This window comes from Suhomyces tanzawaensis (assembly GCF_001661415.1).
Source record: "Suhomyces tanzawaensis NRRL Y-17324 unplaced genomic scaffold CANTAscaffold_7, whole genome shotgun sequence".
NCBI lineage: Eukaryota > Fungi > Ascomycota > Pichiomycetes > Serinales > Debaryomycetaceae > Suhomyces > Suhomyces tanzawaensis.
Window position 1 is genome coordinate 214,824 of NW_017963642.1, and position 20,796 is coordinate 235,619.

The 20,796-nt window shown below is 45.7% G+C and overlaps 10 protein-coding genes across 10 annotated transcripts; 6 read left to right on the top strand and 4 right to left on the bottom strand.

The window, feature by feature from the left end:
* Nucleotides 1–418: 418 nt before the first annotated feature.
* On the bottom strand, nucleotides 419–1,708 carry CANTADRAFT_91732 (amidase; the record flags this gene model as incomplete). Its single annotated transcript, XM_020211855.1, has 1 exon — nucleotides 419–1,708. The coding sequence occupies one exon, from the start codon at nucleotides 1,706–1,708 to the stop codon at nucleotides 419–421; it is 1,290 nt and encodes a 429-aa protein (XP_020062395.1).
* A 1,011-nt stretch (nucleotides 1,709–2,719) lies between these two features.
* CANTADRAFT_27165 (uncharacterized protein) lies at nucleotides 2,720–5,399 on the top strand. The gene has a single exon (XM_020208021.1). It carries the CDS (start codon nucleotides 2,744–2,746, stop codon nucleotides 5,183–5,185), a length of 2,442 nt encoding a protein of 813 aa, XP_020062396.1. The 5' UTR covers nucleotides 2,720–2,743; the 3' UTR covers nucleotides 5,186–5,399.
* Nucleotides 5,400–5,667: 268 nt separating this feature from the next.
* COX13 (cytochrome c oxidase subunit VIa) lies at nucleotides 5,668–6,078 on the top strand (the record flags this gene model as incomplete). Its single annotated transcript, XM_020210467.1, has 1 exon — nucleotides 5,668–6,078. One exon carries the CDS (start codon nucleotides 5,668–5,670, stop codon nucleotides 6,076–6,078), a length of 411 nt encoding a protein of 136 aa, XP_020062397.1.
* Nucleotides 6,079–6,276: 198 nt separating this feature from the next.
* CDC55 (protein phosphatase 2A regulatory subunit) lies at nucleotides 6,277–7,785 on the bottom strand (the record flags this gene model as incomplete). The annotated part of the gene is made up of 1 exon (XM_020210559.1): nucleotides 6,277–7,785. One exon carries the CDS (start codon nucleotides 7,783–7,785, stop codon nucleotides 6,277–6,279), a length of 1,509 nt encoding a protein of 502 aa, XP_020062398.1.
* An 839-nt stretch (nucleotides 7,786–8,624) lies between these two features.
* RPS26A (40S ribosomal protein eS26) lies at nucleotides 8,625–9,224 on the bottom strand. The gene has a single exon (XM_020208022.1). The coding sequence runs from the start codon at nucleotides 9,048–9,050 to the stop codon at nucleotides 8,691–8,693; it is 360 nt and encodes a 119-aa protein (XP_020062399.1). The 5' UTR covers nucleotides 9,051–9,224; the 3' UTR covers nucleotides 8,625–8,690.
* A 930-nt stretch (nucleotides 9,225–10,154) lies between these two features.
* COX4 (cytochrome c oxidase subunit IV) lies at nucleotides 10,155–10,622 on the top strand (the record flags this gene model as incomplete). The annotated part of the gene is made up of 1 exon (XM_020210444.1): nucleotides 10,155–10,622. The coding sequence occupies one exon, from the start codon at nucleotides 10,155–10,157 to the stop codon at nucleotides 10,620–10,622; it is 468 nt and encodes a 155-aa protein (XP_020062400.1).
* A 1,185-nt stretch (nucleotides 10,623–11,807) lies between these two features.
* On the top strand, nucleotides 11,808–13,064 carry CANTADRAFT_96950 (uncharacterized protein; the record flags this gene model as incomplete). Its single annotated transcript, XM_020212000.1, has 1 exon — nucleotides 11,808–13,064. The coding sequence occupies exon 1, from the start codon at nucleotides 11,955–11,957 to the stop codon at nucleotides 13,062–13,064; it is 1,110 nt and encodes a 369-aa protein (XP_020062401.1). The 5' UTR covers nucleotides 11,808–11,954.
* Nucleotides 13,065–14,312: 1,248 nt separating this feature from the next.
* Nucleotides 14,313–18,178, top strand: SLA1 (cytoskeletal protein-binding protein). The gene is made up of 2 exons (XM_020206158.1): nucleotides 14,313–14,572; nucleotides 14,623–18,178. Exons 1-2 carry the CDS (start codon nucleotides 14,360–14,362, stop codon nucleotides 18,109–18,111), a joined length of 3,702 nt encoding a protein of 1,233 aa, XP_020062402.1. The 5' UTR covers nucleotides 14,313–14,359; the 3' UTR covers nucleotides 18,112–18,178.
* Nucleotides 18,179–18,948: 770 nt separating this feature from the next.
* Nucleotides 18,949–20,028, top strand: CANTADRAFT_39067 (mRNA (N6-adenosine)-methyltransferase; the record flags this gene model as incomplete). Its single annotated transcript, XM_020208780.1, has 1 exon — nucleotides 18,949–20,028. A coding segment is annotated over one exon (1,080 nt), but the record flags the coding sequence as incomplete, so codon positions are not given.
* A 13-nt stretch (nucleotides 20,029–20,041) lies between these two features.
* On the bottom strand, nucleotides 20,042–20,590 carry CANTADRAFT_7764 (uncharacterized protein; the record flags this gene model as incomplete). The annotated part of the gene is made up of 1 exon (XM_020211176.1): nucleotides 20,042–20,590. One exon carries the CDS (start codon nucleotides 20,588–20,590, stop codon nucleotides 20,042–20,044), a length of 549 nt encoding a protein of 182 aa, XP_020062404.1.
* Between the last annotated feature and the right edge of the window lie 206 nt (nucleotides 20,591–20,796).

Genomic DNA, 20,796 nt, shown 5'->3' on the forward strand with positions numbered 1-20,796 from the left:
TACCTAAAAAAACTGGAGACAATCGACCCCTTAAGTAACAAGAAGCCAAGACTTTCCTGCAACCTAAATGAATCCCTGGGATGAGTGTCTGGAGCCAGGGCCACCCGGGTTCCCAATCGGAGTTGGTGGGGAGAGCAACGTCGCGAAGGCTTAGCCAGATGGAGTGTCGGCATTTGAGGGTGGAACAATACCGGGCCAGACGGTGGATGGGGCTGATTGTCCTCGGATCTGGCGATCTGGCTATCTGGAGGGTGGGCATCTAGGGTGGTCCAGAGTCTGGAGTCCGGAAAATGTTTCAGATAGTGTCTGGCATATAGCAAGCGAAATGTTCTTGGCATGAGGTCACTCGGCGAGTTACCTAAGCGGGCAGATAATGCAGGTTCTGCCGCGGGGGACGGACCATCGTTCAAGACTCCGCTCACCCCAGGGTAACCTCCACATCCACCTCCCGCACGAGGATGCCTTCCAGACCCTGGCCCAAGGACCCAAGCACCGATACGCTGGGGTTGGAGGAGTCAATGGCGGTAGACGAGGGAGCAGTGCCGTCGAACTGGAAGATCGACGACGAGCCCCCGTACACCACGTCGTGCTCGACCCCTGACCGATTGCAGGTTACCACTGTGACGGAGCGGAAGGCTTTAGGGAGCGAGTGCGGGTGGTTCAAAAACGGAAAAAACCTGAGAATCCAGTAGTCCACCGTTGAGGTGCAGGGCACTGCGGGAGTGAATGGAGAGTCACCTGCAGTGCTGGCGGGAGATGCAGAGGGAGGAGGGGAGTTGCCAGTGTTGATCTCGTAGCGGGGCGAAGCACTAAAGTGGCGGAGGGCAAATGCATTTCCCTGGCGGAGTTTTTCGGAGGCAGACCAGCCATGCTTGGAGTCGATGGAGGGGGAATGGGGCAGGAGCCAGGCCATTGGGCAGAGCACCAAGCGCGCCTGCTGGTCGTAGCAGCGCATGGCGAACTCGAAGGCGTTAAACGGCGCTTCGAACTTGTAGGGGTTCAAGTCCATACAGATGCCCAAGTTGACGCGCACCGAGGTGCGGGACGAGGCCAGAGGAAAGACGTCACTAGTGTGGGAGGCCTGCGAATTACTAGTGTGGGACAAGTGGGACAGTTCACTCTGGGACAGCTCACCCTGGGACAGTCCACTCTTTAACCCATCACTAGTCGGTAAACTGCTCCCTTCACTGCTCGCATTCCCAGTCCCTTCACTGCTCGCATTCCCAGTCCCTTCACTGCTCGCAGTCCCACTCCCTCCCTGGGTCTCCCTATAATAGTCCCGGTCAAGTACGAGGTCGAACGCCGCAAAGTCTCGCTGCGGATTCTCGCTACAGCCCCAGCGCTCGTCTGCCTCATAGAGAAACGTCTTGCGGTAACGATGCACCACCTGCCCATGCGGCCCCACTACCACCGCCAGGTTGTAGATGGTGGACTGGTGCAATTCAGGATATCCAATGACAGCAAAGCAGTTACGCAGACGAGCAATCTCCTGGGCCAACGCCACCGAACGGCCCGTGTCGCCCTGCTCGAGGTAAGGCTCGATGGCCTTACGCGACTGGAAGTTGTAGCCAGTGATGGCGAGCTCCGGAAGCACCACGATGTCAAGGGCATCCTTGACGGAGGCGAGAAGCGTGCGGACTTTGGCCACGTTGGCCTCGACCTGGTGGATGGCGGGGTTGAGCTGCAAGCAGGCGATTTTCAACTTCATGATGGTGGTGGTGGGTTTATTTGCGGGTTGTAGTGGTTGTTCCTGTTCATTTGCGGGTTGCACGTTTGCTGGACTCGGTCGTGTGCGCGCGTCAACAGGGCTTAGGCGATTGCCGATCGGGCGGGGGCTTCTAGATGTACCGTTCAGCAAAAGTCTTGGCAAACGTAATTTGGGGGTGGGTGCAACATTTGACACATTTGGCTGCAACCAAAGCCAGACAGTTGTCGGGGGGTGTCTGGGGATGGTCCCAAGGCCTGGGAGTAGCGATAACTTCACACGGCTGCTGCGGCCAAGCACGCTCCCTCCCAAGTGGGCGCGGCGCCCTGAAAGTGGCTTACGGCGGACTCCGCAGCGGGTCACTCCCACGTTCGCCCGCAAAACACACGAGCAAACGAAGACCGGCGATGAGCGGAAACGCTCGCGAGGATCTGACATGGGGCCACAGCCGATAGCTTGCCGTGATGCCTATTCTCCCAACTCCCACCTCTCTCCTGCGAGACACTACACCCTGTCAGACACCCGTCAGACACCCGTCAGACACTCAACCACCCCAGTCCGCTGCACCGAACGACGCGTGGCTCTGATGCTAAAATACCTCAACGATCTGCACCAGGCTGCTGCCCTAATCGGGAGCTAAGGCGAGTCGCCTCCCACAATAGTGCTGATGCCGACGCCAACGACACGCTGGCACTGCCCAGTACCGGCACCAGCACCACCAGCACCAATGGCAGCACCTTCCAGCACCAGCACCAACATCACCATCACCGCCACCACTATCAGCACTTTCCCCCAGGACCCTCGCTGTCTGCATTTTCGCTTGCGCAGCCGCTCAAAATCGGCTGCGGTCTTGTGATAAAACCCGCTCTCCTGACACAAAGCCTGGAATCACCGAACCGGTTTTGTGGTGGGGGGAGGCTATGAATCTGTAGCCCCGTCCGATGCTATGCCACTGGTCGGTGGGCTTATGCGCCGACAACGTTATATAACCGTAGATTCCGCCCCCAGACCCTCTCCTCAACCCAGTCTTTCCCCAAAATGCTCATCAGGAGGTCCCGAGCTGGGCTATTGGTGATCGCCATCGCGCTCCTCCACATCGTGCTCTTCTCGCTATGGACCTACAATCCAGACTCCACCATCCGTGACATCATCACCACCAACCTCTCTGGTCTCAAGCAGACGTTCTTGAAGCAGCACGATAGAACCGATTTCTCGGTGTTCAATGCAAAGCTCTACGCCAAGTTCCAGAAAGTGTACCTCTCGAGGCCAGTCGAAGAGATCGATGACGACCAGCGCAAATTGCAGCTATACCAGTTAGACATGACCAACGACGAGAAATTCAACTCGTTCGTGCTCCCGCCACAGTTGGCAGAGCCAGACGAGCTGGCCATTCCCGAATTGCTCCACTTCGACCCTCGTTTCACCTTTGGCATCCTCCTCAACTACGTGAGCAAACGAATCGAGCTGGGCCACTTTGCCTCCAAGGACGACATGATACTTCCGTTTTTCCACTGGGCCGACTACGTGGACACGTCGATCTTGCAACAGCACTTGTTGAGCCATAAGAAGACTGGCTGCGAATTTTTTGACCACACCACTGCCAGCCCCACCAAGAACACCAGGCTCGAGTTGTTTGATCCGGCACTGTTCTGCGTGGATGACCAGAACATTGACACTATGATCGAAGAGCTCGACAGAGTAATTGCCACAAATCTGGCAACGCCAGAAACCATCGATATCAGAAAGAATCTCGAGATCCTCAAGCGCAACAAGTACTCCACAGGATTCCACATCTTTGGCAACCCAGGCCGTTCAGCCAAGGTCAAGCGTGTGCTTGAGGCCAAGTCCTACTTGAACGACTTCATGCCCCCTCCGCTTTCCATCAACATGTTGCTCCCCAACCATCAGAACATCCACATCAAAGTCAATCAGGACGTCTCCATGGCCAAACGAAGAATGAAGGATTGCCGTCTTCTCAACGATTACGTCTCTGATTACAGATCCGAACACACCATTGAGTTGCAAGTGTCTACCGATATCGTAGTGAATGTGAAAGACGAGATAACCAGGTTGGCTGAAAATTTAAACAGAGACAGTGCTCTTGTGATACCGCCAGCAAATTTGTCGTATTTCAGACACATGGACCATCTGCAATTCATCGACAAGTCCGAGGAGTATGTGAACGAAATCCAGTCCAAACTCGACGGTGGACAGTCCATATCTTTTACGGAATTCAGGTACCTCGAATCGCTTAAGGTTTCCATGAGTACCTTTTCCCCTCCCAAGTACTTTAGCGAAGCCAAAATTGTCCAGAAGGAGTCCAGCTGGGAGCTTGGTGGACACTACGATTGGAGATTCTTCAATGGAATCATCAATTACACAGATTCACAGCCACCAGTGTTGTTCGGATTATTGCGTGCTTGGTTGCGTTTTACCAATGCGAACAACTTCTCTACTTGGATCGCTCATGGGTCACTCTTATCCTGGTATTGGAATGGAATGGCATTTCCATGGGATAATGACATCGACGTACAAATGCCGGTAGACGAGTTGCATCGGATGGCCCGTTCGTTCAACCAGTCCATCATCGTTGACTTTGGAGACGATGCTACATCACAAGAAATAAGATACGGACGTTACTTCTTGGATGTGGGAACCTTCATCACTCAACGTATGAGTGGGAATGGTTACAACAACATCGATGCCAGGTTTATTGATATTGATACTGGTCTTTATATTGATATCACTGGCCTTGCATTGACCCCCACCCGTTCCCCAGATAGATATAACGACTTATTATCTCCCGAATGGACACGAGACAGATCCAAGACGGAATTGGAAAGGAACGAATTCTTGAAGGTCTACAATTGCAGGAACAACCATTTTTCTCTTCTTGATGAATTGAGCCCTCTCAAAATGTCTATTGTGGAGGGCCAAGTCACCTACGTTCCTAATGGATTCGAACAATTGTTAGTCAATGAATATCATGAAGCTGGCTTATCAAGTTATTCATACAAGGGCTACGAGTATATTCCACAATTGAGGCAATGGATGAAAATAAGAGACTTAAACAACTTTATCAAAGAGCACCACATGGAAGCTGGTAAAGATAGTAAAGGCAAGCCTTTACCAGTGGTGTTTTCCGACGAGGATTTCATCAAATTGATATTCGAACACAGCTATTCGTTATTCGAATACTTAGTAAGTAACAATGTTACTGAATTTCACGAAAGTGAAATCATTCAGTTGATTGAAACTGACCAAGCATCAGAGTTCTTTTTTGACCAAGATGGGAATTTTGATTTCACTCCATTCTTGATCCGTCATGATTACTTCACCTACCTCGCTCAAAAAAGCAAGTATGACTACGGTGCTACATTTAAGAAAACGCTCGAGCAAATCGACGAGTTTGAAAAAGTTAATGAAAAATTGCAATTAACAAGAACATCACAGGGTCCGTTAAAGACGGCTTCACCCTGATGATTTCATAGCTAATAGAACGATAATGACCATGATAGCCACGCATACAAGTGTGAGGTAAGGATGTAGTGACCACGACAACCACAACCACACAGAGTGCTCGTAATGAACAATTAGAACGTATTCAAGAGATTAGGACCACAACATGCATTCTTTTGCAGAATTTACTCATCACGAAGGATTAAATATCCTCCATGGGTCCATTTGTCTTAGATAATTATTCGTAGAACTAGCAGAAGTGCCATATTACGTAGAATATTACAAGCACTGGCAAATAGAACGATGTGAATTATTGCCCGAAAGGGCACCTATGCCCAATCGAGACGTCCTCCAAAAGGTGGCCTGGTGGCTGGGGTCAGCTCATAGGGTATGGGTCACGTGACACCATTCAAAACCCGCTCGTGTACCCAACCAATAGAACTATCGCATTTTTTATGAACTGATTTTTTGAACACTCTACTCAGTGCTAACCATCATCAAACATGTTCAAAAGAGCCCAACAAGTCACTTTCAGAAGACTCAACCACCACGCTTACGGTCCATCCAAGCACCTTAACGAGCACGCTTTTTCCGCTGGAAAAATCAACAAGGAAGCTGGTGAAGCCTTCAAGAAGAACCTCGAAGAAAAGGTCCACCACTCCGAAGGTATCACCAACACCTGGAAGAGACTCACCTACTTGATTGCTTTCCCAGCCATTGTCTTGACTGCCATCCCAGTTGTCAACATTGAAATGAAGCACGCCAAGCACAGAGAACACTTGAAGCACCTCTCCGACGAAGAATGGCCAACTCAATACGACTACCAAAACTTGAGACAAAAGCCTTTCTTCTGGGGCGATGGTGACAAGACTTTGTTCTGGAACCCAGATGTCAACAGACACGTTGAAGCTTAGGTCATTACGAGTATATGAAGTCGTAGCACAATAAATGATTATAAATGGATTCATCAAGCACAATGCTTCTACAAGCTGAAAATTGATTACATAAATTATAAAATCTTCATCATGAGACCAGATTGTAGATGTAGAAAGAGTGAAGTGAAACAAGTCGATTGAATGGGAAAAGAGAAACATACATAACAGTCTTCACATTTATAACGTGGAGAAAATGTAGAGATTGTTGGTGGCAGCAATCGCTACCGAATTCTCCTTTGGATGCCACGACAAGTGCAAGATACTCTTCTTAAAATCAATGTCGTCGAAATCTCTATCATTACCAGCAGTTCCAACCCCACTCATCATACGGCGTCTCATAGTACTGCCATTATTAGCTGATTTCTTAGACTTGAAAGCAGATTTATCAGCTTGCAAGATAATTTCCTCTTGATCATCTTCATCAACATTAGAATTAGGAGATTGAGGATATGTTTCATTTGATGGAGGCGACTCATTATCCTCTTCATCATCGGAATCATCCACAGACTTCTTTTTGTTGAAAGAAGAAGTATTAAAGTTTGGAAGCTTGCTAGGAGCAGCACTGGAACTACCGCCAACAGCATCTGGATAAATCATAAAGTTGTTATTATACGATCCAGTCATAATAGACTTATTATCACCACTGAATTGAACTTCGAATTTGTCGAAAATAGCATCATTTTCGTACGTGTCACATAATCTCTCTCTCAAATGTTCATGAACATTAATAGTCTTGATTGGTTTTGATTCCATAGCCAAATCCCACACCTTAACTGTCATATAGTCTCTTGAAACAATGTATCTACCATCCTGACTGAATTTAACATCAGATATAGAAGAAGTGATTTCAGTGAAGAAATTGTGGGATGCTGGATCCAAATACTCTTCAAACACTTTAGCATGACTGTCACATAAGGAATTCGATCTCATGTCACTCAACTTTATAGTACCTTTGGAAGATGAATACATGAATAAATTACAATGGTTTGGATGGAACTCAGAGGAGGTAATGACTTCAGTTAATTCTTCCATGTTCACTGGTTTGATGTCAACGATATTGAATGATTGGTCCGAAATCCCCAAGTTCCACAAGTTGATTCTTAAATCATCAGATGATAAATAGGTTTCTTGGTCAGAATTGACCGAGATAGAATTGATGTGGTAAGCATGAGCATTTGAGTAGATCTTTTTGGGCTGTGCAGATATTAATTTATCATGTAATTGTAATTTAGGAAGTTTTAATGAAGATAATGATAATGAAGGGTTATTCGATGAAGTAGTAGAGATGGAGGACAAATTGTTTTCACTGACCAACTTAATCTGTCTTTCCATGATCTTCCACAATTTGATGGTCTTATCGTTGGTGGACAATAAGAACAAGGAGTTGTTGGAACTTCTTAACCACTTAATCTTATTGATCTTCTCTTCGATCTCCAACGACTTCAAGTAGTCAAACTCAGCATCATGACTCTGGAACTCTGTAAAAAACTTGTACTCACAGCTTTGCTTCTTCTTCGACTGGTTTCTCTCAAACAAGACCACTCTACCCCCCTTGTCACCGGTGGCCAAGAAGTCACCGGTGTGGTCGAATTCCACGGTCGATATGATATCGGCCTCGGTGATGTTTTCAATGTCTCCCTTGTCTCCAAAGCATTGTGAGAACTTCCAGCTTTCTTCCATGGTCATGGTATGTTCATATACTAGGGTCGATGCACGGACGTTGGATTATCGTTGTGGTTGCAGAGAGTGTAGCTGGCTCGATATGTTCAGGGACTCTGCGAGCTCGATATAACCAGGACCTCTGATGGTTGATGGCGCAAATATAAGGGCAATTCCTTGTTCAACAACCTCCTCGATTCGGTTGGATAGCAGGATTAATCAGATCAATCGAACGGCGAATTGGCTTGATTGGGGCTCCAATGATACTAATGGGATTCAATCTCGAGAACTAGATTGAATTGGGTTGGCTAAACTTGAATTGGGGTAATACTATTATCCGTAGTATTGCTGAGAGTGTCGTGGTAGTGTGTCTGTGCCTCAGCAAAAAAAAATAGGTATGAACGACCGCCCGGTTAATTTTTGAGGAAGGAGACGACGACACCAGCGATTGTTCTAGTTAAGGGTTTAGTCTACAGTGACAGGAACGGCCCAGGGCGGACCGTTGACACCAATTGATAAGATACGAGTGGGATGGTAGCGATTGGAGGGCACCAAAATGTGTCAGCAACAACCGTAGGAGTTTATTGGCCAGTGCGCAATAGATAGTGTAGTGCATCAGCTGTTGGTGAGAATAACAGCGGTGAGCCAGCGAGACTTGGATAATTTACCAAGTTGGACAATTTACTGCTTGACAGCAGCCAGCGAGGTTTGGTACTTTGGACAATGTTCCAGGTTGATAATTGTGCTTCTCGACGGTAGCCAGCGAGGTTTGGCACTGCTGGATAGTCGTCCAGGACACACCGATTGGTTTGTCCAGCGACAACCGTTTTTCATTCTCGACCACACTGTGGTCACTACATCGGTTACAAATACAATATATTGCTATCCTATAAACTCGTCATATGTACATATTTTCCTATGCATCAACAAGTTTAGTTGGCCTTCTTGGCAGCGTCTTGAGGAGAGACCTTTCTTTCAGTAGAGAATCTCTTTCTTTGAGGTGGAGCTCTGACTCTTCTGTCGGTTCTGGATCTGACTCTGACAATTCTGGCGTGAATAGCACAGGAGACACAGTAGTGCAACTTGTTGTATAATTTTGGCAAGGCGTATTCAGAGTAGACGGAGGCTTCAGACAAATCTCTGACGGCAGCAGCTTCAACCATGTTTCTGATGGTGACTCTCTTGATGGCCTTGTCCTTTGGAACACATCTGGCACAGTTCAAACATCTGACTGGCTTGACGTGACCTCTACCCTTCTTGTTTCTACCGTTGGAAGCTCTCTTTTTTGGCATATTGACTAGATGTTAGTTGGGTTCTGGATGCCGCCAGGCGATCAATGACAACCAACACTGGTGTGGTATCAACGTGGTGTGGATGCTAGGCTGTTGTGTGTCATGTCAAGACTCTCATCTATATGTCCGGTACATACCTATTAGTGTTCTGTAAAAGAAGTCTATTCAAAAAGATGAAAAACTTTTTTAATCTTTATGGAAATGGACCGTGAGGATTTTGTTAGTGGAGCCTGTAGTGCGTCCATAGTTAAGGACGTTAACTATGGAGCGCGGGTTACGGACCCCTGGTGCTGCTGTGTACAGGGCGCTGAGCGCGGGCTAGCAGAGGAAAACCGCGTGCGGGAACCATTCAGTTGGTGTTTGCACGTGATATGTGAGGGCTCCAGCCCTGATGCTCCGACCGCATCCGATCAGGTGACAGTTCTCACCTGACTGGTTACACGTGTTTAGAGGCCCTCCAAAACGTGATGTTCGCACTCCTCCTCCTACCGCGCAGCCAATAAAATCAAAGTTAAGTGAGACAGAAAAATGTTAGCTGATTTATTGAAAAACAGGAAATTCCAATAGCTGGTGGATAAATAGATAGAGATTTAATAGTCTTATCGCATATATTCATTAAATCACGTTCAGTATGTTAACCGATTTCGTGGGGGTATCGTGACAGGATCTTTGGAGTTGAGCATCCAGGCTAGGCTGGCTGTTTCACCTAAACAAGCGCCAGCGGGCTCATCAATGAGGTGATAACAACCGGCTAGAACGAAGGCAAACGAGCACACAGAAGAGGAAAAGCACATCCACATCACACAACCACCGCACATCAAGTCCTAGCTCGGAGCATCCGTCCACAGCTCAGACGTGGTGATTGCATTGACCAACTCACTTCCAAGTGAACAGAAAGACAAGCCATATCACCAAAACCTTCAATTCCGCGTGAATAACACCTTCAATGCCATTCATGGAACTATACAGCCACGCTTGTGCCGAAAGAGCCCCAGTCCATGGGTCCTATGGACTTGTCTACGTGGATTCTCGAATTTCAAACCCCGAAAGTCACACCACCTCAAACTCCACCCCAGTGCCCAGCACAATACTAACCTTCTAGTAATGCTTTCTCGTACATTCCGTATTGCTAGACAATCCAATAGATTCTTGTCTTCCACCAGAATCTTGGCCAGCAAGCCAGCCCCAGCAAATGTCAAGACCGCTACCAACTTGGCTGAAGTTACCGGTCCAGACTCCTCTTTGATTGGTCCAGGTGCCACCCCAGGTACCATACCTACCGACATGGACCAAGCCACCGGTTTGGAAAGATTCGAAATCTTGGGTAAGAGAGAAGGTGTCGATGTTTTCGACTTGGAAGACCCAATCACCGAAGGTTCCGGTACCCCACAAGACCCATACTTGGTCCCAACTTACATTGGATACCGTTACGTTGGATGTAAGGGTAAGGGTGGCGAAGAACACAAGCCATACTGGATGAAGGTCGAAGACGGCAAGTTGGCTAGATGCTGGCAATGTGGTACCTCCCTCACCGCCAAATACTTGGGAGAACCAGGCCATGCCCACCATTAAGCGGATTTTGCATTTCTGCCATCAATAAAGATTAATCGGAACTTGAATTCATGTAGATGTTGTAGAATGTGTTGGAGAATGGTGCCATCTCGGTTCTAGATGAATTGATAAAGCACGTCTCACACCAAAGTGTTTGTGAAATTAGCTGGGCGGATGAGCACCTCTTATTACAACCAAAAGAATAGAGATAATAGCATTACGTTACAAGCCGTTGGAGTATATTGACCGATATACGAATATTTCAGATTTAATTATCTTCTGAAATATCAACCTCACAAATTGGAGATTACTTCTAACTACTTCGGCCTTTGTAAAAACTACGAAGGATTAAGTATATGATAGCTTAACTTGGCATATTACACGTAGTGGATTCAACTGGTCACGGTCGAGTGAATTACAACCGAGTAGAAATAGAACAGAAGGAGCATCGCAATAACTGTCAACCCCTTGCCGAAGCATCTGTCTAGAGGTATTTTTAAATTAATTTTATAGCGCCAATTGCTCGGCTCGGTAAGAGTGTTGTGAATTACAATCGGAGAGTCTTTTCTGCTACTAGCATATTCGGTGCACTTATGATGTGGGAGTAGTCCTATAAGCTTCTTGGTAAATTCGTTTCCTGTCTTTACGTCCTTTCTCTAGGTTCAAACCCAAGCAACTTGTGTTGCTCTCCCCTTAGCAGTTGCTGATCTCTTCCATGAAGATCTAAATTCCAGATTTACATTCCAACTTTGGGTAATTTCAATCAATAGCTCAATAGCAGGATTTCTAATCCACCGATTGTCTATTTATTGCCCTATTCTTTATTTATTATATTATTTTGCGATCGGCGAAATATGATCGGCTCTACGCACAGACCCATCAAGGCTACCACTGCTGGCATGTACAGCAAACAGCCTAGGAGCAGCGGAGGGAAACCATAATTGCATACTGTTCCCAAGAGTATTGAAGTAGGGATGAGTAAATATTCTCATATAGTAAAGGTTTGATTTCTTGCTCCTCATTTTCCATCTATTGGTGGGCCACGGCATCAAGCCACATAGTAGAGATAAAAAACATTCCTCTGCCCCCTCCTCCAACGGAAGCCCCTACCGATGATCTGCGTGCAATGTGTGGCACGATTATGCCCGGCAAGGGTGGCGTTGATTGTTTCCACAACGGTTATCGGTGTAGATCGGTGCGCCGCACCGGTAACCAACGGCATCCACCGGTTGCTGATGGGTGCGGCAACGATCAGTAGTCCTACCATATACGGCCTCCGATCCAAACCGTTCCACGGTAGTATAAAATGGCTTGGATGCCTGGTCCTGTAGCTACTCCTTATCCACCACCACCATGACCAAGCAACAAGTTTTCGTTACTGGGGCGTTTCCTGAAGACGGCCAGGCCTACCGCGACCTCACCGCCAAGTACGACGTCATCCGCTACAAGTTCACCAGCAGAGAACAGCTCTTGCAAGCGTTCAAGACCACCTTGAAGAACATCTCTGGTATGTACGCCCATTTTGGCAGTTTGTATGCCATTGGCGGATTCAATCGCGAGCTCTTAGAGAACGCACCTCCCAACTTGAAGATCATCGCCATCCCCCAAATTGGTTATGACGAGTACGACTTGGAGGGCATGGCCAAGAAGGGCATCATGTTGACCAACCTTCCCACCCCGTTGGCCGCAGAGGCAGTGGCTGATTTGGTGTTGTACCACGCCATTCTGTCGTTCCGTAACTTCAAGATCTTCGACAAGTACACCAACACCAAGGGTCTCACCACGGGCCAGGTCCGTGCCGAGTTGAACACAGGCTCATTTGACCTGGAATCTGGCTTGCTGGTGCCCTCCAAGCTCGCGCCCGCAGCCAGAAAGAACTACGACGTTTCGGTGATTATCAGTGGCCGTTCTAACACCTTGCCTAGGGGTCACCATGCAGTGATCGTGGGTTTTGGCTCCATTGGCAAGGTGGCTGGCCAGAGATTGAGTGCCATCGGAATGAATATCCACTACGTCAAGAATACCAAGCTTGATCCCGAGGTGGAGGCCAGTCTTGGCTACAAGGTGACATACCACCAGTCGATCAAGGATACTGTCGATTTTGCTGATTTAATCATCATCGCTTGCCCTGGAAATGCTCAAACCAAGCACATGATAAATGACGAGTTGATAACTTCCATGAAGAAACAAATTAGAATAGTCAATGTTGGCAGAGGCTTCGTGGTTGACGAAAATGCCTTGGTGAGAGGTCTCCAGTCCGGAAAAGTAATATTTGCCGGCTTGGATGTCTACGAAGAAGAGCCACGCATTCACCCGGGCTTGATTGGTAGAGAAGACGTTGTCTTGACCCCACACTGTGCATCCTCAACAGTGGACTTGCTCGACTATGCATTGGATGTTTGCTTCAACAACATCAACGAGGTATTAACGGAATCAAACGGATACATTAACAAGGTAGTTTAGTGTGAATATTTAATTTAATTTTATATGGTCTTATGTCCATCGTAGGAGTCATACATGGCAATAAGTACAATAGTTCTTATTGCATAAGTAAAGTGATTGGGTTGCATACAAAACTTCTGGTACTTCAACCAAAATCCAGTTGAGTAAATAGAAGTCGCCAAGCTTTGTTGGAGTATAGCTAATTAAGTATTCCAATAAGTAATAAAAAATTCGCAAATTTGCACCCAAAAAAATTTATTCTGGGATCCATAATGATAAAGCGATTAGCATTTATCTATCATTTATAGATTATAGATCAATCCTCACAGCTCTGCCAACCAGAATTATCTCCAAAGATGCTTTGGGTTGGTACTCAAAAGCAGTACGGACGTCTAGGCTAGTTTCCGCAATCGTCTGGCCATTTTCTCAACTGTAGAATTGACACATTTCGATTTTTATTAATTGCTTAGCAGTATTCTTGCAAGAGGTAAACTTGCCTACTAGTTATCAATGGCTGTTACATTAATTATCCGAGCCTATGTTCCTGCTCTTTTTCGAGACATGCAGGTGCTAGTCACCCTCCAGAAAATACGAAATGGTATAATACTTTAAAAAAACATATACTCGAAGTAAGGTGACGTACTTAGTGCTATGCAAACCCCAGATTGTATTATAGTAAGACCAATGCCAGATAAATTTGGTGTGATTATACTTATGATTTTGCTAATTAAGTAAGTACCAGTAAGTAGCTCATACATCTAATTTACAACTATTTTATTTGAATTAATTTCAGCTCCTTTGTATTTATTACAGAAACGGTAAAAATTAGACTAATAGTGTCAAATTTGGATGATTACTCCAATTTATCACAGAACTTCTAATGGTGGCAAAAGACTATAAACAAGCTTCTGTCCCAAGCAGACAATTTCACGCGAATCCACGAGGTGCTTTGTCAGGATCCATGTCAGCATAGCTAATAGAAATTGAACACTACGGGATGAAACTGATCAGTAGAGATGTTTCACCACTTTTCGGACTCGGCCGAGTAAAAGAACACTTCGTTCGGAGCTTAATTCGGCCAACTACAAGCCAGCTCAAGTAGCACTACCAGAAGCGTACAAATGAAGGCCAGAGCCTGACGCACGGTCCATTACTGTTTCGATCTCCGAGCCTCAAGATCATATATGAATAATTGCAAAATAGGTTGGCTAGTGCATGCACCAAATTTAGCTCCGCACTCCTTTTCCATATAGATCGTTGATCAATTATCGACACTTGAATAGTATCAGTAATCATTCAATTTCCGACCTGGGACCATGCTGTCAGTTTATATAGGTGTCTACAAGGCATTGTATGAATATGCTGCACAGGCAGAAGAAGAATTAACCTTGTATCCTGATGATATCTTGTATTTGTTGGAGAAATCCGAAATTGATGATTGGTGGAAGGTCAAGAAGAGAGTGTTGCCAGTTGGCGACGAGGAAGTGGACGAGCCTACTGGTCTTGTACCATCCAACTACATAGAAGAGGTATGTCTCCCAATAGATTGGAGCAATTGAGTAACGATACTAACCCCTAGGCTCCAGTTGTGAAAACAGCAACAGCATTGTACGATTATACCAAACAAACCGAAGAGGAATTGTCATTCACAGAAGGTGAGAAGTTTGAGATATATGATTTGAACGACCCAGATTGGCTCTTGGCTGGAGATTCCCAAACCCGTACCCAATTCGGATTTGTTCCAGCGAACTACCTTGAGTTAGATTCGGGTGCCGCTCCTCAGAATGCCAGCTACGCTCCTCCGATCCAAAACCTAACTGCCATTGCTCCACCTCCCCTCCACCCAAGTCAGATCAATAACACCCCAGCTGCGTCAGCACCTGTGGAACTGCGTCAACAACCGGAAAGAGAAATGGTTGTGGGCAGTGAAGATGAGGAGGAAGCCCCACCTATGCCAACCAGACCTTCAGCGGAACCATCCCCTAAAAAGCCACAAAGAACCCAATCCTATGCATCGACCCACCAAGAAGATGTAGAAGAGCTTGAAAGCACGCCAAACGAACATACCTTTGATGGAGAATTCTTCACCTGGTACATCGATGAGGTTGAGGGACGTAAGAAGAGGGCTGTTATTCTTTCTGTTGGTCAGGGACTCATTATAATGAAACCAAATACAACAAATCCAAAAAAATTGAAACTCAAGTCTTCCTCCTCGTTGGATAATCAATGGAGAGTTAAAGACTTATTGAGTTTCAGCAACGAGAAAAAGCATTTGTTCTTGGAGCTTCGTAATCCCGAAAGTTCGGTGGAGTTACATACCGGAACGAAGGATGTTGCGGAAGCAATTATGTCGATTCTTGGGGACTTGAAAGGTGCTGAATCTGCCAAGGCTTTGAGGGAAGTTGCTAGAGCTTCTCAAGCTACCACCGGTGAAAAGAACAGAAAGATCGGTAGACTTCAATATGATTTCGAGGCTCAGAGCCAAGATGAATTAGGAAGTAGAGAAGGTGATGAAGTCTATATTATCAACGAAACTAAGTCTAAGGAATGGTGGATGTGTGAAAATATTCTCACTGGAAAACAAGGTGTAATACCATCTTCCTACATCCAGATAATTGGTACCTCCAACTTGGAAAAATTGACCGATGCACCCCAGAGAACTAAATCTAAGTCTTCCAAGGGTAGAGTAGTCGATGGTAAGAGCAAGGATAAGAGCCATCGTCATCGTACTAGAGATGAACGTGATAGAATTAGAGAAAAAGACAAGATCCAAAGAGATAAGCATGCTTCCAAGGTTGATGAAAATGATAAGTCCATGCCTAATTACCATAGAGTTAGAACCTGGATTGATAGTTCCGGGTCTTTCAAAGTTGAAGCTGAATTTTTAGGCTGTGTTGAAGGAAAGATTCATTTGCACAAGACTAATGGTGTCAAGATTGCAGTGGCTGCAACCAAGCTTTGTTTAGAGGACTTGGACTATGTCGAGAAGGTCACTGGTACTTCTTTAGAATCCTACAAGAAAGAAGTAATTGAGCTTAGTCAGAAGAAGTCGAAGTCCAAATCAAGTGGGGTATCCAAGAGCAAATCGGCAACGGCAGCTATTAATGATTTACCCCCACCTCAACCTTCAAGACCTAAGACAACTACGCAATTATCTACCAGTGAACCAGACTATGATTGGTTTGAATTCTTCCTTCAGTGTGGTGTTGATATTGGTAATTGCCAAAGGTATTCCTTGAACTTCAGTAGAGAGCAAATGGACGAGAACATTTTGGAAGATATCAGCCCTTCCTTGTTAAGAACATTGGGCTTAAGGGAGGGAGATATCCTCAGAGTTATGAAATTCTTGGATAATAAGTTTGACAGAAAGAAACCAGTTGCTGAAGAACCGGAATCTTCAGGTGGATTATTCACTGAGCCAACTGGTGCTTTGAAGAACAATAACTCTACAAGTGAGATCTCCAAGGTCAATGCTGATGCACTTCCTTCTTCTCAAAACAAAACAGCCAATCCCACTGCAACTGCAACTGCAACAACGCCAGCTTCGCCAAGTGGTAACAAATTTGAGGACGATGCATGGGCCGTCAAACCAGCCGCCAGATCGAACGAAGACCTTTCCAGGTCCCAACCTCAAACTCCACAATACACCGGTGCATTGCAGGATTTGGTGAATATCAAACCGTTGGAGTCGAACAGCACTGCTCCTCCAGCTAGTAATGTCAACAAACCTATGCCATCATTGCCACAGGATCAGACGCCTTCTGCTCCAAGCTTGACTCCAGTCAAGACTGGAACTTTGATACAACCAGGTCAACAGTTTGAAGTTCAAAAGACGGGTACAAGTCAAATGACTGCTCAACGCACTGGTTTGACTGCTGCTAACACAGGTGGATTGATTCCAGTTCAAGCTACAGGATTGATTCCTGTGCAACCAACCGGTTTTATTCCAATTACTGCACAACCAACCGGTTTTGTTCCAATACAAGCAACCGGTATTCAGCCCCAGTTCACGTACAACATAGTACCCTTACAAACGGGCACTGCAACTTTTACTGCTCAAAGAACTGGTGGTCAACAAACTGGAGGTGCATTGCCCCAAACTTCATTTGGTCAGCAACCATTCCAACCTTCTTTGCATACTGGAGGTGTCACAATGCCTCAGACATCTTTTGGCCAGCCTGGCCTTATTTCGGGACAGATAACTGGAGGTTTACCTCCAACAGGCTTGAACGGACAACCATTGTCTTTACAACAAACTGGACCTTTAGTGCCAGCTCAAAGAACCGGAGGATTTGTTCCCCAATCTATTTTTGGTCAGCAAATTACTGGAGGATTTATTAATCAACCTCCAACTTCTTTCGGACAATCAACGGGTGGGTTGCCTCAAAACACATTTGGTCAGAGTAGCAATTTCCCTTCTACATCCTTCAGCCAGCAACCAACTGGTGGATTCCCATCAACCTCATTCAGCCAGCAACCCACTGGTGGATTTTCAACCTCGTTCAGTCAGCAACCTACTAGTGGATTCCCACCAACGTCTTTCGGTCAACTGAACCCTCCCACTTCTTTCAATCAGCTGAACCCACCAACTTCTTTCAGTTTACAGCCCACTGGTAGCTTCCCATCAACCCTGTTTGGTCTGCAAACATCTAATGGGTTCCCACAAACCTCTTTCAGCCAACAGCCCACGGGGGGATTGGGTAACTTTAATCAACAGCCCTCTTTCGCAACTGGCCCACAACAGTCGTTTGGGCAACCTGGTTTCAATCAATTTGCTCAGCAGCCTTACGGCCAGCAGCAATTTGGCAATCCACAAGCTAACCAGTTTGGCCAACAAGCTCAGCCCAACATGGGTCAATTGAACAACATGTTCCAGAACACCAGTATTTCTCAAAATGGCTTCCAACAGCAACCAACAACCTCGTTTGGTCAAGATAGCTTCCAACCCTTGCAGTCGCAACCAACAGGAGCAGGCTTTGGCAATGCCCCAGCCTCATTGCAATCCCAGCCCACTGGTAGAAGAGCTAATCTTTCTGCTGCCACCCCGGATAACCCATTCGGTTTCTAGGGGATGTCTATAAAGCATCTTCATGTCTAAAATTTAGAAATATTGTTTTTAGTTAATGTATACGTTTATCTTCATGAAAAGCTGTAGATAGAATCAGTCTCGGAATATTTCAGCGTAAAGTGGCAAATCCAAGTGATCAGTCGTTTTGAGCAGTAGGGGTGATAGAATAGTTAGTCTTGTCATAATCTGTACAACTCGTCACATTACTATTCATTTCTCGTCACTAATAATGGATATTAATCATCTTGGATCCATGATTGTATTCCTTCAGACCATACTATGTATGGGATGCGTTGAGCTTTGCAGTATCTACAGAGTAGTCTTGCCGTTTTTGGTACTGTTGGTTCTCTCCATAGTGTGGGCTTCTCTTGGTGCGTGGTTTGTAGATGTATCATATTTGCAGCAATTGGGTGGCAGTATAAAAGAAAGACATTTCCACCAACTTCAGGACATATAAAGGGGGCAACTTCAATGAGAGATTTAGCTTGCTTCAATGACTTCATTTTGAAGTACAACACTGAGTTGTTGGAGGAACCAATCCGGGGAAACTTGGCGATCATACATCACCTCTACCAGAGGCAGACTAACACAGAAATGACCTATGAGGACTTTTCAGGTATAGTACACGTATACAATGAGATATGTGGAGCACTAGAGCTTGACCCCATGATTAAGTACATCTCTTATGCCAAGGTGATGACGCTCAAGTGCAAATTGAAGGGAAGTGAGGAGACCCATCATGCGCCAAAAGCCCCAAGCAATTACAGTACGGGCCCTGAAGCACTTGTTGATATTCTCAATGAGCCACTATTCTCATCACCATGCTCTCCATGGTACTACAAGTGTGACTATGCAACGCTCAATTCCATTCTCCTGGCACCAACAGCCAGCACTGTGTTGACTAAGCAGAAGATTAGAGATCGAACCCCAGTGAAACCCTTTCACCCAGTGTGCTACAATCCAGAACACAGTGGTACTTTATCCAAGATTTGTTTGGGCAAACGGGACCTGAGCTATGACAAAAACGATCTACCTAGTACCAAACAAGCTCACCATCTCCTCAGAAGAAACAAGCATTTAATTTCACAGCAAGAATACGATTGCTCCCAATCGAAGATTCACTTCTTGCCAGTTTTCAACAGCCACACAGAGCAATCCTTAGGCGACTGTTCATACTTGGATACTTGCCATAAGATGAAGACATGTAGATACTTACATTATTTTACATTGCATCCCGAACTGGGCAATTCTTCCAGAAGGAATCGCAACATCAGTGAATACACCATTGATGAGTGTTTCATGGAGCATGAGAGGGAAGTCATCCCGGCTCAGTGGATCAAATGCGATATTCGCTACTTACCTTTACTGGTTCTAGGGAAATTTGCAGCTATCATTTCGGATCCTGCTTGGGATATTCACATGTCTTTGCCATACGGTACTTGCAAAGATACAGAATTGCTATCATTGAATATTGGAGCTCTACAAGATGAAGGAATTTTACTTCTTTGGGTTACCGGCCGTTCCATTGAAGTTGGCCGGAAAGCCCTTAAGAGGTGGGGTTACAGAAACTGTGATGAATTGATTTGGGTGAAGCTTAATCAATTGAAGAGAACAATTGTAACAGGGCGTACGGGTCACTGGCTAAATCATTCTAAAGAGCATCTACTTGTTGGAATAAAGGGAAATCCGATTTGGCTAACTCGTCACATTGACACTAGCGTGCTTATCAGTAATACCAGGGAAACCCTGAGAAAACCAGATGAGGTATATGATTATGTAGAGCGGTTGGTTGGAATCCACACACGCAAATTGGAAATATTTGGACGGACTCATAACACTCGTCCAGGGTGGTTCACTGTTGGCAATCAGTTGAACCAAAGTTCAATTCATGAAAAAGAAGTCATTTTGAGGTACGACAATAAGCAGTAACTTACTTGGATGATGCAAACTTACTTCTCATAACGCCTGCCTTGTTCAACATTGCCTTTTCCAAGTCCTTTCTTATACCCAAGACGAACAACAATTCGTACACCACAAAGAATGGGGCTAAAACCAATGCCTGTAAGAGGTTATCCAATAATGCAGGAGCTCTCTTCTCGTGAACACCGTGACCGTAGAATTGAGCAAGCCATGCAAGTACATGTAAGGTCAATGCCGATTTCACAAATTGACTCTTCTGCAGGGCATCCAACGACAAGTAGTGTTCCTTTATGGCATAATTGATGTACACCAAACCGGAGAAGACAGGAAGACCCACGGGGGTATCCAATAAGGTGTAATATATGCCGTAAGCAACTGTGAATGCAGTACCAACGTTAAGGAATGGGTGCTGATCTGAGATGTTGATGGTAGTAAGGGCAGTGACGATTGTGGTCAAGATGATAGGAATACAAATGGTATGAATGATCACATTGACACGATTAAAATGATATGACTTATAAAACCCCAAGTGGGTTTCCAAATCCAAGACTCCAGTCATCCTTGCATGTATTTGAGTAGAGGAACCCAGGGTACTTATAAATCCAAAAAAAAGTGCGGAGATACCTACTCGGCACTATGGTAGAAATTCAACACAATAGTCCGAGAACTGATTTTGGGTACACGTTACAAGTGCGGGGCATTATAAGCCTTCTATGATTCCAAGAAGCCTCCTTTTGGGGTTCCTTTTGAACCTAATGTGCTGAG